The 27,730-nt window shown below is 48.2% G+C and overlaps 1 protein-coding gene across 1 annotated transcript in view; it reads left to right on the forward strand.

The window, feature by feature from the left end:
- The window catches only part of LOC142258017 (uncharacterized), a 49,796-nt gene that overhangs the window by 11,198 nt on the left and 10,868 nt on the right, over positions 1 to 27,730 (forward strand). The window contains exons 2-4 of the mRNA XM_075330438.1: positions 11,017 to 11,107; positions 21,492 to 21,638; positions 23,853 to 23,976. Coding sequence (XP_075186553.1) covers positions 11,030 to 11,107; positions 21,492 to 21,638; positions 23,853 to 23,976 — 349 coding nt within the window. The 5' untranslated portion in view covers positions 11,017 to 11,029. The remainder of the gene's footprint in view (positions 1 to 11,016; positions 11,108 to 21,491; positions 21,639 to 23,852; positions 23,977 to 27,730) is intronic.

Genomic DNA, 27,730 nt, shown 5'->3' on the forward strand with positions numbered 1-27,730 from the left:
AAAGGCACACTGAGGACAAGGAGAAATCATGTGTGAGGAGGAATGTGCAGGACTCCGGCCCCGCACCTGACATCAAAGGCACACTGAGGACAAGGAGAAATCGTGTGTGAGGAAGAATGTGCAGGACTCCGGCCCCGCACCTGACATCAAAGGCACACTGAGGACAAGGAGAAATCGTGTGTGAGGAGGAATGTGCAGGACTCCGGCCCCGCACCTGACATCAAAGGCACACTGAGGACAAGGAGAAATCATGTGTGAGGAAGAATGCGCAGGACTCCGGCCCCGCACCTGACATCAAAGGCACACTGAGGACAAGGAGAAATCGTGTGTGAGGAGGAATGTGCAGGACTCCGGCCCCGCACCTGACATCAAAGGCACACTGAGGACAAGGAGAAATCGTGTGTGAGGAGGAATGTGCAGGACTCCGGCCCCGCACCTGACATCAAAGGCACACTGAGGACAAGGAGAAATCGTGTGTGAGGAGGAATGTGCAGGACACCGGCCCCGCACCTGACATCAAAGGCACACTGAGGACAAGGAGAAATCATGTGTGAGGAGGAATGTGCAGGACTCCGGCCCCGCACCTGACATCAAAGGCACACTGAAGACAAGGAGAAATCGTGTGTGAGGAAGAATGCACAGGACTCCGGCCCCGCACCTGACATCAAAGGCACACTGAGGACAAGGAGAAATCGTGTGTGAGGAGGAATGTGCAGGACTCCGGCCCCGCACCTGACATCAAAGGCACACTGAGGACAAGGAGAAATCGTGTGTGAGGAGGAATGTGCAGGACTCCGGCCCCGCACCTGACATCAAGCAGGTGGCTTGTACTCCTCTGTGGTATCGTTGCAGAAAACTTTGCTGAACTTGTCATCTGTGGATAAGTAGTTCATGTTTTTCCACCCGTGTGTCCTCCTTGAGTCTTCTCTAGTGTTTTGTGAAGTTGATGAAGAGCTCAATCCACCCATTCCCTATTTAGGGCCGAGCACTAGGGATACCTGGGGTCAGGTATCCAGCTTGGCGCATAGGTGCGGAACCAATTTAGGGTGGTGAGGGACCCCGGGGACCTGCGGTTCGGTTTGGTCAGTGGTCAAAATCTCCCCTTTTCCTAGATACAGGGTTTCCCTTCCCTTTCCCAGTTTACTTGGTGCTTCATTGTATGGTCCGTGGTGCCTGATATGCAATAAATGGGCCCAGCTCCAGAGCATGAGACCCGTCCCCACCATTCTGCAGCCCCTCCATGTTCTCCAGTCTTTACAGTGGCTGATTTCCGGATTTATGGGTCGTCTCCTGATCTGTCTGCGGCCTTTAGACCCAGTAAGAACAGTCTTGCTCTCCTCAGTCCTTACAATATGGCGCCTCTTCTTCTTGGGCTGCACAGCGTGTTCTTTGGCGATCTGTAACCTTTTCTACATGTGATTGTTTATGAGGGTTTCCTGCGATTGTTCTCTGGTGGCTGCAAGACTCTCAGGTGGAGATGAGCCGAGGTTCAGGGTTCATACTGAATACTGGCTTTATATAACCCATGTGTTCCCGGTGCTTTGTGTGTGCTGCGCGAGCGTGGCTGTGCTCGGGTACACGCGGTGCGGTCCCAACTGTCCGGCTGCTCCGCTCTTCCCCGGGTCCGCTCATCTCTACTCACCGGTCTTGTCTCCCTGCAGCCGGTCACTGGACGTTCCTCCGCCCTTCTTCATACTCTGAGCTGTGCGGACGGTCGGATTTCTTTTCCTCCTTCGTGTTTGGAGTTTTCTTTGCTTTTTAAAGCATTGGAATCTGTAACTGAGCAGCCGGTTACTGTCTGCGCTTCTTTGTTTCCCCTCTCCAACTTCTTAAAGTTCTTTCTCCTTCTAATGTCTGGAACGACGCGTTTTAGTCACTGACCACGGGCTAAAACCAGTAGGTACAACATTCCCTGCCCTCATATTTTAACTAAAGGCCATATTAACTCCTGTTTCTTCACAGAATGAATGACCGCGCTAATTGCTCTCCGCACTGCTATTACCTAGAACCCCCCATTATAGGAGGCCATGACCCCCAGTTAGCAGCGTGCAGCTCGCAACTGTTCTGTTGGTTGCCCATCACTCGCCCACACCTAGAATATGGGGGACAATCTGTGACTATCATCTAATCCGCCACAAACAATAATTAAACACATTAATGAAGATAGACCGCAATTATTATGCACATAACTGTAATAGAATATCAGGAGTGACAGCAGTAGCCTGTATAAAAGCAGATGCAGTAAACGCAGCAGCCATATTATGGTGACTCTGGACAGTGAGAGGAGGTCGCATCTTACAACTGAGCCATAAAGATAGGAGGTAAAAACCACAGAACACTGAAGAAACTACAGACCGTGCATGACAGAGGGATCCCAGCAATCAGGAGGAGAAGAGAACCTCTGCCTGGACAGGCACGTCTCAGTGATAACACGTACAATATATATAAAATATATATAGATATCATTTTTTTTGGCCATTTTGTTTTGGTATACACATCTCAGTAATGCAAAGAAACACCTGATGCAACTTGTGCCTAATTACAAATTTGCAAAAAAAACAGTGTTATAATATTGAGTAAAGTGATGACTATTGCTCTATTGCTCGCCGCTGCGTTCACTAAAGCGATGACTATTGCTCGGGGCTGCGTTCACTATAGCGGTGACTATTGCTCTCTGCTGCGTTCACTAAAGCGGTGACTATTGCTCTATTGCTCGGGGCTGCGTTCACTAAAGCGGTGACTATTGCTCTATTGCTCGGGGCTGCGTTCACTAAAGCGGTGACTATTGCTCGGGGCTGCGTTCACAAATGCGATGACTATTCCTCGGTGCTGCGTTCACTAAAGCGGTGACTATTGCTCTATTGCTCGGGGCTGCGTTCACTAAAGCAATGACTATTGCTCGGGGCTGCATTCACTAAAGCAGTGACTATTGCTCTATTGCTCTCTGCTGCATTCACTAAAGCGGTGACTATTGCTCGGGGATGCGTTCACTAAAGCGATGACTATTGCTCTATTGCTCTCTGCTGCGTTCACTAAAGCGATGACTATTGCTCTATTGCTCGGGGCTGCGTTCACTAAAGCGATGACTATTGCTCTATTGCTCGGTGCTGCGTTCACTAAAGCGATGACTATTGCTCGCTGCTGCATTCACTAAAGCGGTGACTATTGCTCGGGGCTGCGTTCACTAAAGCGATGACTATTGCTCTATTGCTCGCTGCTGCGTTCACTAAAGCGGTGACTATTGCTCGGGGCTGCGTTCACAAATGCGATGACTATTGCTCTATTGCTCGGGGCTGCGTTCACTAAAGCGGTGACTATTGCTCGGGGCTGCGTTCACAAATGCGATGACTATTGCTCTCTGCTGCGTTCACTAAAGCGGTGACTATTGCTCTATTGCTCTCTGCTGTGTTCACTAAAGCGGTGACTATTGCTCTATTGCTCGGGGCTGCGTTCACTAAAGCGGTGACTATTGCTCTCTGCTGCGTTCACTAAAGCGATGACTATTGCTCTATTGCTCGCTGCTGCGTTCACTAAAGCGGTGACTATTGCTCGGGGATGCGTTCACAAATGCGATGACTATTGCTCTATTGCTCGCTGCTGCGTTCACTAAAGCGGTGACTATTGCTCGGGGCTGCGTTCACAAATGCGATGACTATTGCTCTATTGCTCGGGGCTGCGTTCACTAAAGCGGTGACTATTGCTCGGGGCTGCGTTCACAAATGCGATGACTATTGCTCTCTGCTGCGTTCACTAAAGCGGTGACTATTGCTCTATTGCTCTCTGCTGTGTTCACTAAAGCGGTGACTATTGCTCTATTGCTCGGGGCTGCGTTCACTAAAGCGGTGACTATTGCTCTATTGCTCTCTGCTGCGTTCACTAAAGCGGTGACTATTGCTCTATTGCCCGGTGCTGCGTTCAATAAAGCGGTGACTATTGCTCTATTGCTCGCTGCTGCGTTCACTAAAGCGGTGACTATTGCTCGGGGCTGCGTTCACTAAAGCGGTGACTATTGCTCTATTGCTCAGTGCTGCGTTCACTAAAGCGGTGACTATTGCTCGGTGCTGCGTTCACTAAAGCGATGACTATTGCTCTATTGCTCGGGGCTGCGTTCACTAAAGCGATGACTATTGCTCTATTGCTCGGGGCTGCGTTCACTAAAGCGATGACTATTGCTCTATTGCTCGGGGCTGCGTTCACTAAAGCGGTGACTATTGCTCTATTGCTCGGGGCTGCGTTCACTAAAGCGGTGACTATTGCTCTATTGCTCGGGGCTGCGTTCACTAAAGCGATGACTATTGCTCTATTGCTCGGGGCTGCATTCACTAAAGCGATGACTATTGCTCTATTGCTCTCTGCTGCGTTCACTAAAGCGATGACTATTGCTCTATTGCTCGGGGCTGCGTTCACTAAAGCGATGACTATTGCTCTATTGCTCGGGGCTGCGTTCACTAAAGCGATGACTATTGCTCTATTGCTCGGGGCTGCGTTCACTAAAGCGATGATTATTGCTCTATTGCTCTCTGCTGCGTTCACTAAAGCGGTGACTATTGTTCGGGGCTGCGTTCACTAAAGCGATGACTATTGCTCTATTGCTCGCCGCTGCATTCACAAATGCGATGACTATTGCTCTATTGCTCTCTGCTGCGTTCACTAAAGCGGTGACTATTGCTCTATTGCTCTCTGCTGCGTTCACTAAAGCGAGGACTATTGCTCTATTGCTCGGGGCTGCGTTCACTAAAGCGATGACTATTGCTCAGGGCTGCGTTCACTAAAGCGGTGACTATTGCTCTATTGCTCGGGGCTGCGTTCACTAAAGCGGTGACTATTGCTCTATTGCTCGGTGCTGCGTTCACTAAAGCGGTGACTATTGCTCTATTGCTCGGTGCTGCGTTCACTAAAGCGGTGACTATTGCTCGGGGCTGCGTTCACTAAAGCGAGGACTATTGATCTATTGCTCGCTGCTGCGTTCACTAAAGTGATGACTATTGCTCGGGGCTGCGTTCACTAAAGCGGTGACTATTGCTCTATTGCTCAGTGCTGCGTTCACTAAAGCGGTGACTATTGCTCTATTGCTCGCTGCTGCGTTCACTAAAGCGGTGACTATTGCTCGGGGCTGCGTTCACTAAAGCGGTGACTATTGCTCTATTGCTCAGTGCTGCGTTCACTAAAGCGGTGACTAGTGCTCTATTGCTCAGTGCTGCGTTCACTAAAGCGGTGACTATTGCTCGCTGCTGCGTTCACTAAAGCGGTGACTATTGCTCTATTGCTCAGTGCTGCGTTCACTAAAGCGGTGACTATTGCTCTATTGCTCGGTGCTGCGTTCACTAAAGCGGTGACTATTGCTCGGTGCTGCGTTCACTAAAGCGGTGACTATTGCTCAGTGCTGCGTTCACTAAAGCGGTGACTATTGCTCGCTGCTGCGTTCACTAAAGCAGTGACTATTGCTCTATTGCTCAGTGCTGCGTTCACTAAAGCGGTGACTATTGCTCTATTGCTCGGTGCTGCGTTCACTAAAGCGGTGACTATTGCTCTATTGCTCGGTGCTGCGTTCACTAAAGCGGTGACTATTGCTCAGTGCTGCGTTCACTAAAGCGGTGACTATTGCTCTCTGCTGCGTTCACTAAAGCGGTGACTATTGCTCTATTGCTCGGTGCTGCGTTCACTAAAGCGGTGACTATTGCTCTATTGCTCTCTGCTGCGTTCACTAAAGCGGTGACTATTGCTCTCTGCTGCGTTCACTAAAGCGATGACTATTGCTCTATTGCTCTCTGCTGCGTTCACTAAAGCGGTGACTATTGCTCTATTGCTCGCTGCTGCGTTCACTAAAGCGGTGACTATTGCTCGGGGCTGTGTTCACTAAAGCGGTGACTATTGCTCTATTGCTCAGTGCTGCGTTCACTAAAGCGGTGACTATTGCTCTATTGCTCGGTGCTGCGTTCACTAAAGCGGTGACTATTGCTCGGTGCTGCGTTCACTAAAGCGGTGACTATTGCTCGCTGCTGCGTTCACTAAAGCGGTGACTATTGCTCTATTGCTCAGTGCTGCGTTCACTAAAGCGGTGACTATTGCTCGGGGCTGCGTTCACTAAAGTGATGACTATTGCTCTCTGCTGCGTTCACTAAAGCGGTGACTATTGCTCTATTGCTCGCCGCTGCATTCACAAATGCGATGACTATTGCTCTATTGCTCTCTGCTGCGTTCACTAAAGCGATGACTATTGCTCTATTGCTCGGGGCTGCGTTCACTAAAGCGGTGACTATTGCTCTCTGCTGCGTTCACTAAAGCGGTGACTATTGCTCTATTGCTCGGGGCTGCGTTCACTAAAGCGATGACTATTGCTCGGTGCTGCGTTCACTAAAGCGGTGACTATTGCTCTATTGCTCTCTGCTGCGTTCACTAAAGCGGTGACTATTGCTCGGGGCTGCGTTCACTAAAGCGATGACTATTGCTCTATTGCTCGGGGCTGCGTTCACTAAAGCGATGATTATTGCTCTATTGCTCGGGGCTGCGTTCACTAAAGCGGTGACTATTGCTCTATTGCTCGGGGCTGCGTTCACTAAAGCGATGACTATTGCTCTATTGCTCGCCGCTGCGTTCACAAATGCGATGACTATTGCTCTCTGCTGCGTTCCCTAAAGCGGTGACTATTGCTCTATTGCTTGGGGCTGCATTCACTAAAGCGGTGACTATTGCTCTATTGCTCGGGGCTGCGTTCACTAAAGCGGTGACTATTGCTCTATTGCTCGGTGCTGCGTTCACTAAAGCGATGACTATTGCTCTATTGCTCTCTGCTGCGTTCACTAAAGCGGTGACTATTGCTCTATTGCTCTCTGCTGCGTTCACTAAAGCGGTGACTATTGCTCTATTGCTTGGGGCTGCGTTCACTAAAGCGGTGACTATTGCTCTATTGCTCTCTGCTGCGTTCACTAAAGCGGTGACTATTGCTCTCTGCTGCGTTCACTAAAGCGAGGACTATTGCTCTATTGCTCGGGGCTGCGTTCACTAAAGCGGTGACTATTGCTCTATTGCTCGGTGCTGCGTTCACTAAAGCGATGACTATTGCGCTATTGCTCGGTGCTGCGTTCACAAATGCGATGACTATTGCTCTCTGCTGCGTTCACTAAAGCGGTGACTATTGCTCTATTGCTCGGGGCTGCGTTCACTAAAGCGGTGACTATTGCTCGGTGCTGCGTTCACTAAAGCGATGACTATTGCGCTATTGCTCGCCGCTGCATTCACAAATGCGATGACTATTGCTCTATTGCTCTCTTTTGCGTTCACTAAAGCGGTGACTATTGCTCTCTGCTGCGTTCACTAAAGCGAGGACTATTGCTCTATTTCTCGGGGCTGCGTTCACTAAAGCGATGACTATTGCTCAGGGCCGCGTTCACTAAAGCGATGATTATTGCTCTATTGCTCAGTGCTGCGTTCACTAAAGCGGTGACTATTGCTCTATTGCTCAGTGCTGCGTTCACTAAAGCGGTGACTATTGCTCTATTGCTCGGTGCTGCGTTCACTAAAGCGGTGACTATTGCTCTATTGCTCGGTGCTGCGTTCACTAAAGCGGTGACTATTGCTCTATTGCTCTCTGCTGCGTTCACTAAAGCGGTGACTATTGCTCGGGGCTGCGTTCACTAAAGCGATGACTATTGCTCTATTGCTCGGGGCTGCGTTCACTAAAGCGAGGACTATTGCTCTATTGCTCTCTGCTGCGTTCACTAAAGCGAGGACTATTGCTCTATTGCTCGCTGCTGCGTTCACTAAAGTGATGACTATTGCTCGGGGCTGCGTTCACTAAAGCGATGATTATTGCTCTATTGCTCAGTGCTGCGTTCACTAAAGCGGTGACTATTGCTCTATTGCTCAGTGCTGCGTTCACTAAAGCGGTGACTATTGCTCTATTGCTCGGTGCTGCGTTCACTAAAGCGGTGACTATTGCTCTATTGCTCGGTGCTGTGTTCACTAAAGCGATGACTATTGCTCTATTTCTCGCTGCTGTGTTCACTAAAGCGATGACTATTGCTCGCTGCTGCGTTCACTAAAGCGGTGACTATTGCTCTATTGCTCGTTGCTGTGTTCACTAAAGCGGTGACTATTGCTCTATTGCTCGCTGCTGCGTTCACTAAAGCGGTGACTATTGCTCTATTGCTCGGGGCTGCGTTCACTAAAGCGGTGACTATTGCTCTATTGCTCGGGGCTGCGTTCACTAAAGTGATGACTATTGCTCTCTGCTGCGTTCACTAAAGCGATGACTATTGCTCTCTGCTGCGTTCACTAAAGCGGTGACTATTGCTCTATTGCTCGCTGCTGCATTCACAAATGCGATGACTATTGCTCTATTGCTCTCTGCTGCGTTCACTAAAGCGGTGACTATTGCTCGCTGCTGCGTTCACTAAAGCGGTGACTATTGCTCTATTGCTCGGGGCTGCGTTCACTAAAGCGGTGACTATTGCTCTCTGCTGCGTTCACTAAAGCGGTGACTATTGCTCTATTGCTCGGGGCTGCGTTCACTAAAGCGATGACTATTGCTCGGTGCTGCGTTCACTAAAGCGGTGACTATTGCTCTATTGCTCTCTGCTGCGTTCACTAAAGCGGTGACTATTGCTCGGGGCTGCGTTCACTAAAGCGATGACTATTGCTCTATTGCTCGGGGCTGCGTTCACTAAAGCGATGATTATTGCTCTATTGCTCGGGGCTGCGTTCACTAAAGCGGTGACTATTGCTCTATTGCTCGGGGCTGCGTTCACAAATGCGATGACTATTGCTCTCTGCTGCGTTCCCTAAAGCGGTGACTATTGCTCTATTGCTCGGGGCTGCATTCACTAAAGCGGTGACTATTGCTCTATTGCTCGGTGCTGCGTTCACTAAAGCGATGACTATTGCTCGCCGCTGCATTCACAATTGCGATGACTATTGCTCTATTGCTCTCTGCTGCGTTCACTAAAGCGGTGACTATTGCTCTATTGCTCGGGGCTGCGTTCACTAAAGCGGTGACTATTGCTCTATTGCTCTCTGCTGCGTTCACTAAAGCGATGACTATTGCTCGGTGCTGCGTTCACAAATGCGATGACTATTGCTCTCTGCTGCGTTCACTAAAGCGAGGACTATTGCTCTATTGCTCGGGGCTGCGTTCACTAAAGCGGTGACTATTGCTCTATTGCTCGGTGCTGCGTTCACTAAAGCGATGACTATTGCGCTATTGCTCGGTGCTGCGTTCACAAATGCGATGACTATTGCTCTCTGCTGCGTTCACTAAAGCGGTGACTATTGCTCGGGGCTGCGTTCACTAAAGCGGTGACTTTTGCTCGGTGCTGCGTTCACTAAAGCGATGACTATTGCGCTATTGCTCGCCGCTGCATTCACAAATGCGATGACTATTGCTCTATTGCTCTCTTTTGCGTTCACTAAAGCGAGGACTATTGCTCTATTGCTCGGGGCTGCGTTCACTAAAGCGATGACTATTGCTCAGGGCCGCGTTCACTAAAGCGGTGACTATTGCTCTATTGCTCGGGGCTGCGTTCACTAAAGCGATGACTATTGCTCTATTGCTCTCTGCTGCGTTCACTAAAGCGAGGACTATTGCTCTATTGCTCTCTGCTGCGTTCACTAAAACGAGGACTATTGCTCTATTGCTCGGTGCTGCGTTCACTAAAGCGGTGACTATTGCTCGCTGCTGCATTCACTAAAGTGATGACTATTGCTCGGGGCTGCGTTCACTAAAGCGATGATTATTGCTCTATTGCTCAGTGCTGCGTTCACTAAAGCGGTGACTATTGCTCTATTGCTCGGTGCTGCGTTCACTAAAGCGGTGACTATTGCTCTATTGCTCGGGGCTGCGTTCACTAAAGCGATGACTATTGCTCGGGGCTGCGTTCACTAAAGCGATGACTATTGCTCGGGGCTGCGTTCACTAAAGCGGTGACTATTGCGCTATTGCTCGTCGCTGCATTCACAAATGCGATGACTATTGCTCTATTGCTCGGGGCTGCGTTCACTAAAGCGGTGACTATTGCTCTATTGCTCGGGGCTGCGTTCACTAAAGCGATGACTATTGCTCGGGGCTGCGTTCACTAAAGCGATGACTATTGCTCTATTGCTCTCTGCTGCATTCACTAAAGTGGTGACTATTGCTCTATTGCTCGGGGCTGCGTTCACTAAAGCGATGACTATTGCTCGGGGCTGCGTTCACTAAAGCGGTGACTATTGCTCGGGGCTGCGTTCACTAAAGCGGTGACTATTGCTCTATTGCTCTCTGCTGTGTTCACTAAAGCGGTGACTATTGCTCTATTGCTCACCGCTGCAGTCAGTAAAGCGATGATTATTGCTCTATTGCTCGGGGCTGCGTTCACTAAAGCAATGACTATTGCTCAGTGCTGCGTTCACTAAAGCGGTGACTATTGCATTGATAAATATTCATTTTTACGTAGGACTCCATTTCTTTGGAGTGATTATGCCTCGTTATTTTAAACTGGTTGTTAGCTCCTCGGACAAACCTTTTGATTCTACCTGTTTCCCCCCAGTTAAAATAAGAGACCCCGTACTCACACCTCGTGCTAGTGCGGTTCCAGCGTTGTCAGTAATCGCGGTTTGGGGGCTTACATGACATTGTCACATCGCGAGAGCCCCGCGTCCAATCACTCCTGGATTTTCTCTTCCCGTCTTCGGACCAAATGAGTTAATCAACAGGAAGTGCGGCAGTCCACTCACTTCCTGTTGATTCCTCTTTGGTCCGAAGACGTGGCGAGAGAAGTCGGCGGTGATTGGATGCGGTGCTCGCGTGATGTCACAATGTCATGTAAGCCCTGAACCGCCATTACCCACAGCACTGGATCCGCACCAGCACGAGATGTGAGTACGGGGTCTTCTATTTTATCTGGGGGAAACAAGTGGAATCAGGAAGGTTTGTCCAAGTTGTGGACAACCCCTTTAAAGATGCCTTCAGTACTAAATCCCTCTAATGATCCAGTTTTATCATTTTCTCACCCCAAACCCTTTTTTTTTTTTTTTTTTCCTTAGTGACCCATCAAGAATGGACGAAGACTTGGATGAGATCAGCAGAAGATTATTAACCTTCACCCTGGAGATCATCTCCCTGCTGAGCGGAGAGGTAACTCCTCCACATTCCTAACATTGTGTTATGTGACATCGAGGAGAGTAAATCCAGGAAAGGAAGAATCCAGTTTGCTAATATAACAGCATCCAAGCCTTGAAAGTGTAGGAAAATAAGTGACTCACAGCAGATGTGAAGGTCGGCCCTCAATAGGGTCACTTATGTATCATAGTGACCAATGCACCAATACTCATTATAGAGGAGCAATGAGAATGACAAGTGGTCAAGTTTCCAAAAGGAAAGCACGGGAAAATGAGAATCTGATGTTGGAATGGTGGTCGTAGGGTGGATCTCCACCTCTAGTGAACGTCTACACTGACAAGCAAAAGGGTAACAATGTTTTGCACTTGTGACTTTCAGGCTCCAGATCTCTTTGTCCTTTGAATTTTGAGTGTGAGATGACCTTCATTTTATAGACAATCATCTTGGCTTCTCATACATAAATGTGATGTGTAACTATGTAACATATGATTAGTTCTGCAGATTTTTGTAATCTCACTGCATTGTTAGGCGGGCTTTGCACGTTGCAACATCGGTAACAATGTGTTACCGATGCTGCAGTGATAGTCCCGCCCCCGTCGCACGTTCGATATATAGTGAAAGCTGCCGTAGCGATTATTATCGCTACGGCAGCTTTACACGCACATACCTGCCGTGCGACGTCCCTCTGGCCGGCGACCCGCCTCCTTCCTTAGGGGGCGGGTCGTGCGGCGTCACAGTGACGTCACTCGGCAGGCGGCCAATTGAAGTGGAGGGGCGGAGATGAGCAGGATGTAAACATCCCGCCCACCTCCGTCCTTCTCATTGCAGCCGGGAGGCAGGTAAGGTGAAGTTCCTCGCTCCTGCGGCTTCACACACAGCGATGTGTGCTGCCGCAGGAGCGAGGAACAACATCGCACCTGTCGCTGCACCGGCATTATGGAAATGTCGGAGGCTGCAGCGATGATACGATGACGACGATTTTGCGCTCGTTCATCGTATCATCTAGGATTTACACACTACGACATTGCAAGTGACGCCGGATGTGCGTCACTTTCGATTTGACCCCACCGACATCGCACCTGCGATGTCGTAGTGTGCAAAGCCCGCCTTACTGTTTTGCTCCTGGGGTTTGAAAAATCTTTTTTTTTCTTGTATATTACAAATTACACCCTGTCCTCACATTCCCTAATAGCTCAGTGTGTTATTGGGGTGATTCCCAAGTGAAGGGTCACTGGTTCAACTCGAGGAGCCGCCATGATGAAGATTTCACAAGAAAAGAGAAATGCCATCATCATCCAGCTCATCAATAGTGGTCTCGCCCCAAGAAAATTGACAAACTGCATCATGTCAGGTCATGACAGGTGGAGGAATAAGAGTTGGAGGCCGTCCATCCATTCAAAAGCCAATAGGTGACGTCCAGGCAAAATATCGGAGTCTACAACTCGCTCTTCACAAGGTCTATCAATTCTGGTGCCCCCGGCAGTGGAGGCGGCTCGTCTGCTCAATAATAATGACCTCACCGACATCCATGAAGCACCAAGCGACGCACGTTACACAAGTCTGGAATGGTGGCCCGAAAAAAGGTGAAGAAGCTTCAACTGCAATATCATCATAAAAAGCATTGGTTCGAGATTACAAAGAGGAACGAAAAGTGGAAGATTGGAAATGAGTGATCAGGAGCAATGAGATGAAAGTCAACAGATGGGTCTTGAAGAAATAAGGGAAAGGGTGAGCGGATCGAGAAATTGAAGGAACTGTGAGGTTCGGTGGAGGAAGCCTGATGATACGAGGGTGTTTACAACAAAAGGTGTTGGATAAGTGACTAGGATCGATAATGTTCTCAATGCTGAGCGATATGTGCGTATCCTACAAGACGAGTTACTTCATACACTCCAGTACTATGGGTATGAAGAGGACGACAGTGTTCCAGCAGGACAATGACCCGAAGCATACAGCGAGATTGGAGAAGAGATGGGACAATGACAATGAAGTGGAGGAGCTGGTTTATCCACACAGACCCCAGACCTCAACCCAATCCAACACTTGTGGGGGGAGAAAAAGCTGTATACATCTTCAAGAGACCTGACCAGAATACACCGACACTGGGAATGTGGAGAAGAGACCCGACCAGTATACACCAACACTGGGAACATGGAGAAGAGACCTGACCAGTATATACCAACACTGGGAACATGCAGAAGAGACCTGACCAGTATATACCAACACTGGGAACGTGGAGAAGAGACCCGACCAGTACACACCAACACTGGGAACATGGAGAAGAGACCTGACCAGTATACACCAACACTGGGAACATGGAGAAGAGACCTGACCAGTATACACCAACACTGGGAACGTGGAGAAGAGACCTGACCAGTATACACCAACACTGGGAACGTGGAGAAGAGACCTGACCAGTATACACCAACACTGGGAACGTGGAGAAGAGACCTGACCAGTATACACCAACACTGGGAACGTGGAGAAGAGACCTGACCAGTATACACCAACACTGGGAACGTGGAGAAGAGACCTGACCAGTATACACCTACACTGGGAACATGGAGAAGAGACCTGACCAGTATACACCAACACTGGGAACATGCAGAAGAGACCTGACCAGTATACACCAACACTGGGAACATGGAGAAGAGACCTGACCAGTATACACCAACACTGGGAACATGGAGAAGAGACCTGACCAGTATACACCAACACTGGGAACGTGGAGAAGAGACCTGACCAGTATACACCAACACTGGGAACGTGGAGAAGAGACCTGACCAGTATACACCAACACTGGGAACGTGGAGAAGAGACCTGACCAGTATACACCAACACTGGGAACGTGGAGAAGAGACCTGACCAGTATACACCAACACTGGGAACGTGGAGAAGAGACCTGACCAGTATACACCTACACTGGGAACATGGAGAAGAGACCTGACCAGTATACACCAACACTGGGAACATGGAGAAGACACCTGACCAGTATACACCAACACTGGGAACGTGGAGAAGAGACCCGACCAGTATACACCAACACTGGGAACGTGGAGAAGAGACCTGACCAGTATACACCAACACTGGGAACATGCAGAAGAGACCTGACCAGTATACACCAACACTGGGAACATGCAGAAGAGACCTGACCAGTATACACCAACACTGGGGACGTGGAGAAGAGACCTGACCAGTATACACCAACACTGGGAACGTGGAGAAGAGACCTGACCAGTATACACCAACACTGGGAACGTGGAGAAGAGACCTGACCAGTATACACCAACACTGGGAACGTGGAGAAGAGACCTGACCAGTATACACCAACACTGGGAACGTGGAGAAGAGACCTGACCAGTATACACCAACACTGGGAACGTGGAGAAGAGACCTGACCAGTATACACCTACACTGGGAACATGGAGAAGAGACCTGACCAGTATACACCAACACTGGGAACATGGAGAAGAGACCCGACCAGTATACACCAACACTGGGAACGTGGAGAAGAGACCTGACCAGTATACACCAACACTGGGAACATGCAGAAGAGACCTGACCAGTATACACCAACACTGGGAACATGCAGAAGAGACCTGACCAGTATACACCAACACTGGGAACATGCAGAAGAGACCTGACCAGTATACACCAACACTGGGGACGTGGAGAAGAGACCTGACCAGTATACACCAACACTGGGAACATGGAGAAAAGAGGAGACCAGTATACATCAACACTGGGAACGTGTAGAAGAGACCTGACCAGTATACACCAACACTGGGAACATGGAGAAGAGACCTGACCAGTATACACCAACACTGGGAACATGGAGAAGAGACCTGACCAGTATACACCAACACTGGGAACGTGGAGAAGAGACCTGACCAGTATACACCAACACTGGGAACATGGAGAAGAGACCTGACCAGTATACACCAACACTGGGAACATGGAGAAGAGACCTGACCAGTATACACCAACACTGGGAACGTGGAGAAGAGACCTGACCAGTATACACCAACACTGGGAACGTGGAGAAGACACCTGACCAGTATACACCAACACTGGGAACGTGGAGAAGACACCTGACCAGTATACACCAACACTGGGAACGTGTAGAAGAGACCTGACCAGTATACACCAACACTGGGAACATGGAGAAGAGACCTGACCAGTATACACCGACACTGGGAACATGGAGAAGAGACATGAGCAGTATACACCAACACTGGGAACATAGAGAAGAGACCTGACCAGTATATACCAACACTGGGAACATGGAGAAGAGACCTGACCAGTATACACCGACACTGGGAACGTGGAGAAGAGACCTGACCAGTATACACCAACACTGGGAACGTGGAGAAGAGACCTGACCAGTATACACCAACACTGGGAACATAGAGAAGAGACATGACCAGTATACACCAACACTGGGAACATAGAGAAGAGACCTGACCAGTATATACCAACACTGGGAACATGGAGAAGAGACCTGACCAGTATACACCGACACTGGGAACGTGGAGAAGAGACCTGACCAGTATACACCAACACTGGGAACATGGAGAAGAGACCTGACCAGTATATACCAACACTGGGAACATGGAGAAGAGACCTGACCAGTATACACCGACACTAGGAACTCGGAGAAGAGACCTGACCAGTATACACCAACACTGGGAGCGTGGAGAAGAGACCTGACCAGTATACACCAACACTGGGAGCGTGGAGAAGAGACCTGGGATAAGATTTCAGTCCTTACATGCTGGAATCTGATGGAACCCAGATGGAGTCAGCAGAGGTGAAAGCCAAAGGAGATTTACAAAATACTAACAAAATAATAAAAATTTAAATTTCGATTTTTAGGAGCAAAACAGTAACAATGCAGAGACCTGACAAGAATCTGCATAACTAATCATATGCTAAATAGCTGCAAGTCACATTATGTATGAGAAGCCAAGATGATTGACTATAAAATGAAGGTCGTCTCATGTTCAGAGCTGTAGAGGACGGTGAGAGATGGAGTCTGGAAGTCAAAAGTGCAAAACATTATATATTGCCAGACTTGCAGTAATCTGGCTCTTGGTAGTTTAATAAATTCTTCTAGGTGAGCTTACACAGGGGAGCTGAACCCAGATCTTCTGTGTATGATGCTTGTGCGGATCCTTCTGTCTTTTGACCACAGATCTTCTGTACGGATCCTTCTGGCTCTTGACCCCAGATCTTCTGTACGGATCCTTCTGGCTCTTGACCCCAGATCTTCTGTACGGATCCTTCTGGTTCTTGACCCCAGATCTTCTGTACGGCTCCTTCTGGCTCTTGACCCCAGATCTTCTGCACGGCTCCTTCTGGCTCTTGACCCCAGATCTTCTGTATGGATCCTTCTGTCTCTTGACCCCAGGTTTTTGTTCCTGTGTACATTTGCAAACGTTAATCTGGCATTATGTTTCTTTTGGAGTAATGGCTTCTTCCTGGCAGAGCGGCCTTTCACCCATGTTGATACAGTATTCGTTTCACTGTGGAACTGTGGATAATGACACAATGTTACCAGCTTCCGCCAGCATCTTCACAAGGTCTTTTGCTTTTGTTCTTGGGTTGATATGCACATGTCTGACCAAAGCACATCCATCTCTGGTGCACAGAACCCGTCTCCTTCCTGAGCAGTATGATGGCTGCACATTCCCATCTTGTTTTGTACAGATGAATGAGGCATTTTCAGGAATCTGGAAATTGCACCCAAGAATAAACCAGACTTGTGCAAGTCCACAATTCTCTTCCTGAGATCTTGGCTGATTTCTTCTAACTTTCCCATGATGCTGCACAAAGAAGCCGTGTGTTCAGGTGTGCATTACAATACATTCACAGATGTGTCTCGAATTAACTCAGATGTTGCCAATAAACCTATCAGAAGCTTCCAATGACATAACATTATCATATGGGCGGTCCCATATTATTTAAAGTACATAGTACATAGTCGGTGAATGCAACGATGATACGATACCGTCGTTTTTGCGCTCGTTCATTGTATCATCTAGGATTTACACAGCACGATGTCGAAAGTGATGCCGGATGTGCGTCACTTTCGATTTGACCCCACCGACATCGCACGTGCGATGTCGCAACGTGCAAAGCCACCCTTAGTGTATGGCAACCTTTCAATGTGCATAATAAAAATGCATTAAAACATTCTCTCACTTTTCCGGCATTTCGCAAATATAAATAATTTTGGTTCCTGATTGACCGAAAACGCGAAAGGTTTTTTCTAATTTCATGTCAGATAGTGAGAAAAACCTGCAGATGTGTCTGTATAGAGAGCGGAGGGAAAGACCTGCAGATATGTCTGTTTAGACAGCGGAGGCAAAACCTGCAGATGTGTCTTTATAGAGAGCGGAGGGAAATACCCTGCAGATGTGTCTGTATAGAGAGGAGGGAAAAACCTGCAGATGTGTCTGTATAGATAGTGTATGTAAATTTCTAGTTTCAACTCTATCAATCCAGCTATCTATTATCTATCTCTACACAGAAGACTGATATCCGGGGGAAGCAGATGATTTATATGGTCTGTCCTTATAACATCACCTTTTACAGTTGTGCTCAAAACTTTACATACCCCGGCAGATTTTTCTTTCTTGGCCTTTTTTTCAGTGAATATGAATGATAGTACAGAATCTTTTTCCCACTCATGGTCAATGGTCGGGTGAAGCCATTTATTGTCACTTCTGTGTTTTTTCTCTTTTTAAATCATAATGACAACCAAAAACATCCAAAGTACCCTGATGAAAAGTTCTCACACCTTGGTGATTGTGGCTGATAACATGCATATGAGTTGACACAAATGGGTGTGAATGGCTAATAAAGGTGACATCCTCACCTGTGGCCTGTCTGCTTGTAATCAGTGTGTGCATAAAAGCTGAGTGAGTTTATGGGGTCCAGACAGACTCTTGCATCCTTCATCAAGCCACTGACATTTCTGGATTGTGAGTCATGGGGAAAGCAAAAGAATTGTCAACGGATCTACAGGAAAAGTTAGTTGAACTGTATAAAACAGGAAAGGGATACAAAAAGATATCCAAGGAATTGATAATGCCGGTCAGCAGTGTTTAAACTGTGATTAACAAATGTAGAATCAGGGGCTCTGTAAAAACCGAACCACGATCAGGTAGAACAACAAAAATATCAGCCACAACTGCCAGGAAAATTGTTCTGGATGCAAAGAAAAACCCACAAATAACATCAGCTGAAATCCAGGACTCACTGAAAACTCGCGGTGCGGCTGCTTCAAGGTGCACAATCAGGAGGCACTGGAAGAGAAATGGGCTGCATGCGCCAGAAGAAAGCCATTATTGCGCAAATGCCATAAAGTATTTCACCTACAATACGCCAAACAGCCCAGAGACGAGCCTCCAAACAGCCCAGAGACGAGCCTCCAAACAGCCCAGAGACGAGCCTCCAAAGAGCGCAGAGACCAAGCCTCCAAAGAGCGCAGAGACCAAGCCTCCAAAGAGCGCAGAGACCAAGCCGCCTCCAAAGAGCGCAGAGACCAAGCCTCCAAAGAGCGCAGAGACCAAGCCTCCAAAGAGCGCAGAGACCAAGCCTCCAAAGAGCGCAGAGACCAAGCCTCCAAAGAGCGCAGAGACCAAGCCCCCAAACCTCTAGAACTATGTAATTTGGAGTGATGAGACCAAAATCAAACTTTTTGGCCACAACCATAAACGTTACATTTGGAGAGGTGTCAAGAAGGCCTATGATGAAAGGGACACCATTCCTACTGTAAAGCCTGTTGGTGGATCACTGATGATGTTGGGATGTGTAAGGTACAAAGGCACAGGAAACTTTGTCAAAGTTGAAGAAAAGATGAATGCAGCACGTTATCAGCAAATACAAGAGGCAAATTTACTTGAAGCTGCGCATGGGACATACTTGGATGTTCCAACATGACAACAATTCAAAACACAAGGCCAAATCAACCTGTCATTGGCTACAGCAGAACAAAGGGAAGGTTCTGGAGTGGCCATCTCAATCTCCTGAACTCAATATCATTGAGCCACTCTGGGGAGAACTCAAGCAAAGCGCAGTTCATGCAAGAAAACCCAGGAATTTACAGGAACTGGAGGCGCCAAGAAGAATGGGCAGCTTTACCATCTGACCAAGAAGAATGGGCAGCTTTACCATCTGACCAAGAAGAATGGGCAGCTTTAGCATCTGACCAAGAAGAATGGGCAGCTTTACCATCTGACCAATAAGAATGGGCAGCTTTACCATCTGACCAAGAAGAATGGGCAGCTTTACCATCTGACCAAGAAGAATGGGCAGCTTTACCATCTGAGTAAATAAAGAGCCTCATCCACAACTATCAGAAAAGACTTCAAGCTGCCATTGATGTTTGAGGGGGCAATACATGGTATTAAGACCTGGGGTGTGTGAACTTTTCATCAGGGTCATTTGGATGTTTTTGGTTGTCCTTATGATTTAGAAAGAGAAAATACAATAAATGGCTTCACCCGACCACTAACCGTGAGTGGAAAAAAGATTGTGTGTTATCATTTATATTCTCTGAAAAAAGGCCTAGAAAGCAAAAAAAACCTGCCAGGGTGTGTAAACTTTTGAGCACAAGTATATCTTGGTATAAATCTATATTCTGGATTTACAGACACTGGGTTCCACAACCACATTTGCTGTAAGTTTGTTCCAAGCATCTGCTACGTTTTCAAATATATAATATTTTCTGAAATTTTCATCATTCCCCCCTTTTCCTTTTTTTTTTTTTTTTTTTCAGGCTCAATACATGAAGTTCTTTACGTCTCTTGATAAGTTTTGTACTTGAGATCTTCCACCATTTTTGTGTTGAACTTTTCAATTCATTCTTTAATACGATGTCTTTCTAGGTGAGTTCTCCAGAACTGAACACAGTATTCCTCCCTCAGTATAAAGAGAGATTGTGACCCAGATATATAGAGCTCCAGTGAGAGTGCATCTAATACTGGAGACCTCACTTACAGAAAGACATCAATCAACCAAAACGAGTCCAAAGGCAACCTCAAAAATGGTGGAAGATCAAGTATAAAACTTATCAAGAGCCCTAAAGAACTTCATGAGAATATCCTAAAGGAAAGGAGGGAAGGTGTGCGTGTGTCCTGTGTGCGTGTGTCCTGTGTGTGTGTGTCCTGTGTGCGTGTGTCCTGTGTGCGTGTGTCCTGTGTGCGTGTGTCCTGTGTGCGTGTGTCCTGTGTGCGTGTGTCCTGTGTGCGTGTGTCCTGTGCGTGTGTCCTGTGTGCATGTGTCCTGTGTGCGTGTGTCCTGTGCGTGTGTGTCCTGTGTGCGTGTGTCCTGTGTGCGTGTGTCCTGTGCGTGTGTCCTGTGTGCGTGTGTCCTGTGTGCGTGTGTCCTGTGTGCGTGTGTCCTGTGTGCGTGTGTCCTGTGTGCGTGTGTCCTGTGTGCGTGTGTCCTGTGCGTGTGTCCTGTGTGCGTGTGTCCTGTGTGCGTGTGTCCTGTGTGCGTGTGTCCTGTGCGTGTGTCCTGTGTGCGTGTGTCCTGTGTGCGTGTGCGTGTGTCGTGTGTGCGTGTGTCCTGTGTGCGTGTGTCCTGTGTGCGTGTGTCCTGTGTGCGTGTGTCCTGTGTGCGTGTGTCCTGTGCGTGTGTCGTGTGTGCGTGTGTCCTGTGTGCGTGTGTCCTGTGTGCGTGTGTCCTGTGTGCGTGTGTCCTGTGCGTGTGTCCTGTGTGCGTGTGTCCTGTGTGCGTGTGTCCTGTGTGCGTGTGTCCTGTGCGTGTGTCGTGTGTGCGTGTGTCCTGTGTGCGTGTGTCCTGTGTGCGTGTGTCCTGTGTGCGTGTGTCCTGTGCGTGTGTCCTGTGTGCGTGTGTCCTGTGCGTGTGTCCTGTGTGCGTGTGTCCTGTGCGTGTGTCCTGTGTGCATGTGTCCTGTGTGCGTGTGTCCTGTGTGCGTGTGTCCTGTGTGCATGTGTCCTGTGTGCATGTGTCCTGTGTGCATGTGTCCTGTGCGTGTGTCCTGTGTGCGTGTGTCCTGTGTGCGTGTGTCCTGTGTGCGTGTGTCCTGTGTGCGTGTGTCCTGTGTCTCTGTGTGTTTGGGCAACATTAATTTGCAATGATCCCAGGACATCATCTGTGTCTAAAGAAAGAAGGTTTATACACAGTATAGAGGGGGATTCTTTACTGTAAGAGCAGTGAATCTGTGGAACTCTCTCCCAGGCAAAGTTGTCCTGGATTATTTCCTGTAAGAGTTGTAGAGGTGTCTGGATGTTTGTCTTGAGTGTAATAATATTCCTGGTTTTGGCCCCAGATTACTGGAAACGGTTACTGATTCCGGGATTTATACTGTTTGTCAGATCTAGAGTCAGGAAGGAAATCTCTTTTCTAAGTATCTCTCCATTCACAGGATTACACAATAGTGAGGAAGACACTGGGGGACTGTTACCGGAGCCAGAGCCCGGACCCCATCACAGTCCATCTCCCGATACATGAGAGGAGCAAGAAGAAGATCCTAGAGCTCAGCAGCAAGATGATTGAGCTGCTGACCGGAGAGGTGACTGCTGGGACATTATACAGGAAGCACTGGAGGATTCTGGGTGATGAGGGGAGAGGTGACTGCTGGGATATTATACAGGAAGCACTGGAGGATTCTGGGAGATGAGGGGAGAGGTGACTGCCGGGACATTATACAGGAAGCACTGGAGGATTCTGGGTGATGAGGGGAGAGGTGACTGCTGGGACATTATACAGGAAGCACTGGAGGATTCTGGGTGATGAGGGGAGAGGTGACTGCTGGGACATTATACAGGAAGCACTGGAGGATTCTGGGTGATGAGGGGAGAGGTGACTGCTGGGACATTATACAGGAAGCACTGGAGGATTCTGGGTGATGAGGGGAGAGGTGACTGCTGGGACATTATACAGGAAGCACTGGAGGATTCTGGGTGATGAGGGGAGAGGTGACTGCTGGAACATTATACAGGAAGCACTGGAGGATTCTGGGTGATGAGCGGAGAGGTGACTGCTGGGACATTATACAGGAAGCACTGGAGGATTCTGGGTGATGAGGGGAGAGGTGACTGCTGGGACATTATACAGGAAGCACTGCAGGATTCTGGGTGATGAGGGGAGAGGTGACTGCTGGGACATTATACAGGAGGCACTGGAGGATTCTGGGTGATGAGGGGAGAGGTGACTGCTGGGACATTATACAGGAATCACTGGAGGATTCTGGGTGATGAGGGGAGAGGTGACTGCTGGGACATTATACAGGAGGCACTGGAGGATTCTGGGTGATGAGGGGAGAGGTGACTGCTGGGACATTATACAGGAAGCACTGGAGGATTCTGGGTGATGAGGGGAGAGGTGACTGCTGGGACATTATACAGGAAGCACTGGGGGATTCTGGGTGATGACCGGAGAGGTGACTGCTGGGATATTATACAGGAAGCACTGGAGGATTCTGGGTGATGATGGGAGAGGTGACTGCTGGGACATTATACAGGAAGCACTGGAGGATTCTGGGTGATGATGGGAGAGGTGACTGCTGGGACATTATACAGGAAGCACTGGGGGATTCTGGGTGATGACCGGAGAGGTGACTGCTAGGACATTATACAGGAAGCACTGGAGGATTCTGGGTGATGAGAGGAGAGGTGACTGCTGGGATATTATACAGGAGGCACTGGAGGATTCTGGGTGATGAGAGGAGAGGTGACTGCTGGGACATTATACAGGAGGCACTGGAGGATTCTGGGTGATGAGAGGAGAGGTGACTGCTGGGACATTATACAGGAGGCACTGGAGGATTCTGGGTGATGAGAGGAGAGGTGACTGCTGGGACATTATACAGGAAGCACTGGAGGATTCTGGGTGGTGACTGGAGAGGTGACTGCTGGGACATTATACAGGAAGCACTGGAGGATTCTGGGTGATGAGGGTAGAGGTGACTGCTGGGACATTATACAGGAGGCACTGGAGGATTCTGGGTGATGAGAGGAGAGGTGACTGCTGGGACATTATACAGGAGGCACTGGAGGATTCTGGGTGATGAGGGGAGAGGTGACTGCTGGGACATTATACAGGAAGCACTGGAGGATTCTGGGTGATGACCGGAGAGGTGACTGCTGGGACATTATACAGGAAGCACTGGAGGATTCTGGGTGATGAGGGGAGAGGTGACTAATGGGACATTATACAGGAAGCACTGGAGGATTCTGGGTGATGAGGGGAGAGGTGACTGCTGGGACATTATACAGGAGGCACTGGAGGATTCTGGGTGATGAGGGGAGAGGTGACTGCTGGGACATTATACAGGAAGCACTGGGGTATTCTGAGTGATGAGGGGAGAGGTGACTGCTGGGACATTATACAGGAAGCACTGGAGGATTCTGGGTGATGAGGGGAGAGGTGACTGCTGGGACATTATACAGGAACCACTGGAGGATTCTGGGTGATGAGGGGAGAGGTGACTGCTGGGACATTATACAGGAGGCACTGGAGGATTCTGGGTGATGTGGGGAGAGGTGACTGCTGGGACATTTTACAGGAAGCACTGGAGGATTCTGGGTGATGAGGGGAGAGGTGACTGCTGGGACATTATACAGGAAGCACTGGAGGATTCTGGGTGATGAGGGGAGAGGTGACTGCTGGGACATTATACAGGAACCACTGGAGGATTCTGGGTGATGAGGGGAGAGGTGACTGCTGGGACATTATACAGGAGGCACTGGAGGATTCTGGGTGATGTCGGTGTCTTTGTTGTCAGGTTCCTATAAGGTGTCAGGACGTCGCTGTCTTTCTCTCCATGGAGGAGTGGGAGTATCTGGAAGGACACAAGGAGCGGTACGAGGAGGTGATGATGGAGGAGCAGCGGTCGGTGACATCACGAGGTATGGAGATGTGTTCATGTGTATTGTGCCTGTTGCTATGGCCCTTTAGTCTTTTTCAGATGCCGTTCTCTGTATATGAAGCATGACTATTTGGTGCTGTTATTTAGGGCATAATCCGTTTTCTTCTCCTTCACATTCCACCTCCCAGAGTTCTTCTCGCCTCCATTCTATATCCTTACACATTAATATGGAGTCGCCCTTTTTGGATTGAAGGGCTCCAGCTCTTCATAGACAGATTTTAACAGGATATCAGATTGTGCGTGTGGGAATCTTCTACCCCTTCATACAGAAGAGCGTTTGTGAGGTCAGACCCTGGTGTTGGTGGAGAGGCCGGGCTCACAATTATTATTCTCATTGTGTTGGATGGGGTTGTGGTCCTGGCTCTGTGCGGTCACATCCAGGCCTTCATGAAGGACCTTGCTTTGGTCACAGTCATGGGGAGCAGAAGTGCGCCCATCACAGAATGTAGCAGCTGTATCCTGCAATGTTATATTCTCTCGCACAGTAAAATATGGGATTAAACCTTCCTTCTTAGACGTAGAGGAGGCCCCTTGTCCCCGTCCCAGGCTGAGGTGTATACAGATCATTATACAGAGCTATATACCGTCCCTTCATATATTTGTACATTGTAGTAAGATCTGACGCTGATCAGTTCATGTCGGCCGTCTGCGATGCCATCTGGAGGCAGAACATTTTCTCCAGTTTATAGTGATTTAGATCATTGACAATTCACTGCTTTTCCCCTCCCGGAGAAGAAGGGTGAACTCCTAGGACTCCGGACTTTATTTTCCCACCCATTTAGTATGTAACTATGTAAAATCTACAACACCAGGGGGATAAAATGAAAATAACCATAATTCTAAAAAAATACCAGAAAAAATGTTTTCTAGTAATCGATACAAATCTTGATTATTGGCTCGTGGTGGCAGGGGTCAGTGTCACTCGCATCGGTCGCTGAACTTTGATTTGCTCGTATATCTGCCTAAAAGATCCTTTGTGTGATCTCCTCATTTATTGTGGGATTCTAAGGACCCTCCAGAAATACCGCAGCCAAGTTCAGAAGCGGAGACTTGTAACGTGATTTTTTTTTTCTTTTATATGGGCAATAATGCAAAAAAATGCCATCTTCATCTGCTAAACCAGTGTATCAACCATGTATGAGGCGGTTGGTGCAGTCTCACTCCCTACGTGAGGGGATGAATTCACCTCTGCTTCAGTCTGAAGATCTAGTGGAAGTGTAGACGAAGAATAAAGGTTGTTGGTTAATGCTCTCCCTAGAAGAGTCAGTAAACAAGGAGGCTCCGGTTATCATCGTCATTCTGAATTCCGCATTCCGAGAGCAGCGTATCGAATCCATTATCGGGTGGAAACACCAAAATACAGGACAGTCAAAGGCTGGAGCTTCGAAGAATCTGGAAGACGTTACATGGCTTTTAGGGGATTACAACTCTATCTCTGGCTCCAGCTGATGGAAGGAATCACAAAGTTCTGTGTCCCCTACAGCATTCATCACAATTTTGTACATCAACACAAAATTGTTGGCACCTTCTGGTAAAGTAAAGGGGGCTTTACACGCTGCGACATTGCTAATGCGGAGTCGTTGGGGTCACGGAATTTGTGACGCACATCCGGCCGCATTAGCGATGTTGCTGCGTGTGACACCGATGAGCGATTTTGCATCGTTGCAAAAACGTGCAAAATCGGTCATCGGTGACATGGGGGTCCATTCTCGATTATCGTTGCTGCAGCAGTAACGATGTAGTTTGTCGCTCGTTCGGCAGCACACATCGCTATGTGTGACGCCGCAGGAACTAGGAAGCTCTCCTGCCTGCCTCCCGGCCGCTATGAGGAAGGAAGGAGGTGGGCGGGATGTTCCGGACACTCATCTCCGCCCCTCCGCTTCTATTGGGCGGCCGCTCAGTGACGTCGCTGTGATGCCGCACGGACTGCCCCCTTAGAAAGGAGGCGGTTCGCCGGTCACAGTGACGTCGCCGGGCAGGTAAGTATGTGTGACGGGTCTGCGCGATGTTGTGCGGCACGGGCAGCGATTTGCCCATGTCGCAGAACAGATGGGGGCGGGTACCCACACTAGCGATATTGGGACCGATATTGCAGCGTGTAAAGTAGCCTAAAGAAGAATCCACAATGGTCTCTGAAATAGCCTGAACTGACAAAAGTAATTTTCAATTAAATTTACTGAATATCAACTAATGAAAATCAGACTTTTTTTTTTTTTTTTTAATTTTTCCTTTTTATTTCTTATTTTTTTAATTTTACTCACTTATATAACGCCATTAATTCCTCAGCGCTTTACATATATCATCATCTAAATTCCATATTAGTATGTCTTTGGAGTTTGGACGAAACCGGAGAACCGGGAGGAAACCCACAAAAATACGGGGAGAACATACAAACTCCTCACATACAAAGCTAAGAGCCTAGAGGTGACCTCTAAGGTCAAGGTACATCAGTGTCCGTTCACACCATCTTGGTCAAAGTGGAATCATCGGTAAAAACAGGATAGAGGAAAGGGTTAACCCGCTCTGCTGTGGAGATGGACAGGAAAAAACTCCAGAGGTTAATTCTTCATGATTTTGATTTTTATTTTTTTTAAAAAACATTTTGCATACATTAGTGGATTTTGACTCCTGATGAAGGAGTCAGTTAGATTCTGAAACATGTCGAAAAATAAAAATCACAAAGAATTAACTTCCGGAGTTTTTCCTGTCCTTCTCCACGGCATTGCGGGTTAACCCTTTCCTCTATCCTGTTTTTTACCAATGTATCAGCTGGGTCTGCGGCAGCCAACGTGGTGATATACAGTTAGGTCCAGAAATATTTGGACAGTGACACAAGTTTTGTTATTTTAGCTGTTTAGAAAAACATGTTCAGAAATACAATTCTATATATAATATGGGCTGAAAGTGCACACTCCCAGCTGCAATATGAGAGTTTTCACATCCAAATCGGAGAAAGGGTTTAGGAACCATAGCTCTGTAATGCATAGCCTCCTCTTTTTCAAGGGACCAAAAGTAATTGGACAAGGGACTCTAAGGGCTGCAATTAACTCTGAAGGCGTCTCCCTCGTTAACCTGTAATCAATGAAGTAGTTAAAAGGTCTGGGGTTGATTACAGGTGTGTGGTTTTGCATTTGGAAGCTGTTGCTGTGACCAGACAACATGCGGTCTAAGGAACTCTCAATTGAGGTGAAGCAGAACATCCTGAGGCTGAAAAAAAAGAAAAAATCCATCAGAGAGATAGCAGACATGCTTGGAGTAGCAAAATCAACAGTCGGGTACATTCTGAGAAAAAAGGAATTGACTGGTGAGCTTGGGAACTCAAAAAGGCCTGGGCGTCCACGGATGACAACAGTGGTGGATGATCGCCGCATACTTTCTTTGGTGAAGAAGAACCCGTTCACAACATCAACTGAAGTCCAGAACACTCTCAGTGAAGTAGGTGTATCTGCCTCTAAGTCAACAGTAAAGAGAAGACTCCATGAAAGTAAATACAAAGGGTTCACATCTAGATGCAAACCATTCATCAATTCCAAAAATAGACAGGCCAGAGTTACATTTGCTGAAAAACACCTCATGAAGCCAGCTCAGTTCTGGAAAAGTATTCTATGGACAGATGAGACCAAGATCAACCTGTACCAGAATGATGGGAAGAAAAAAGTTTGGAGAAGAAAGGGAACGGCACATGATCCAAGGCACACCACATCCTCTGTAAAACATGGTGGAGGCAACGTGAT

The sequence above is a fragment of the Anomaloglossus baeobatrachus genome, chromosome 1, assembly GCF_048569485.1.
Source record: "Anomaloglossus baeobatrachus isolate aAnoBae1 chromosome 1, aAnoBae1.hap1, whole genome shotgun sequence".
Lineage (NCBI taxonomy): Eukaryota > Metazoa > Chordata > Amphibia > Anura > Aromobatidae > Anomaloglossus > Anomaloglossus baeobatrachus.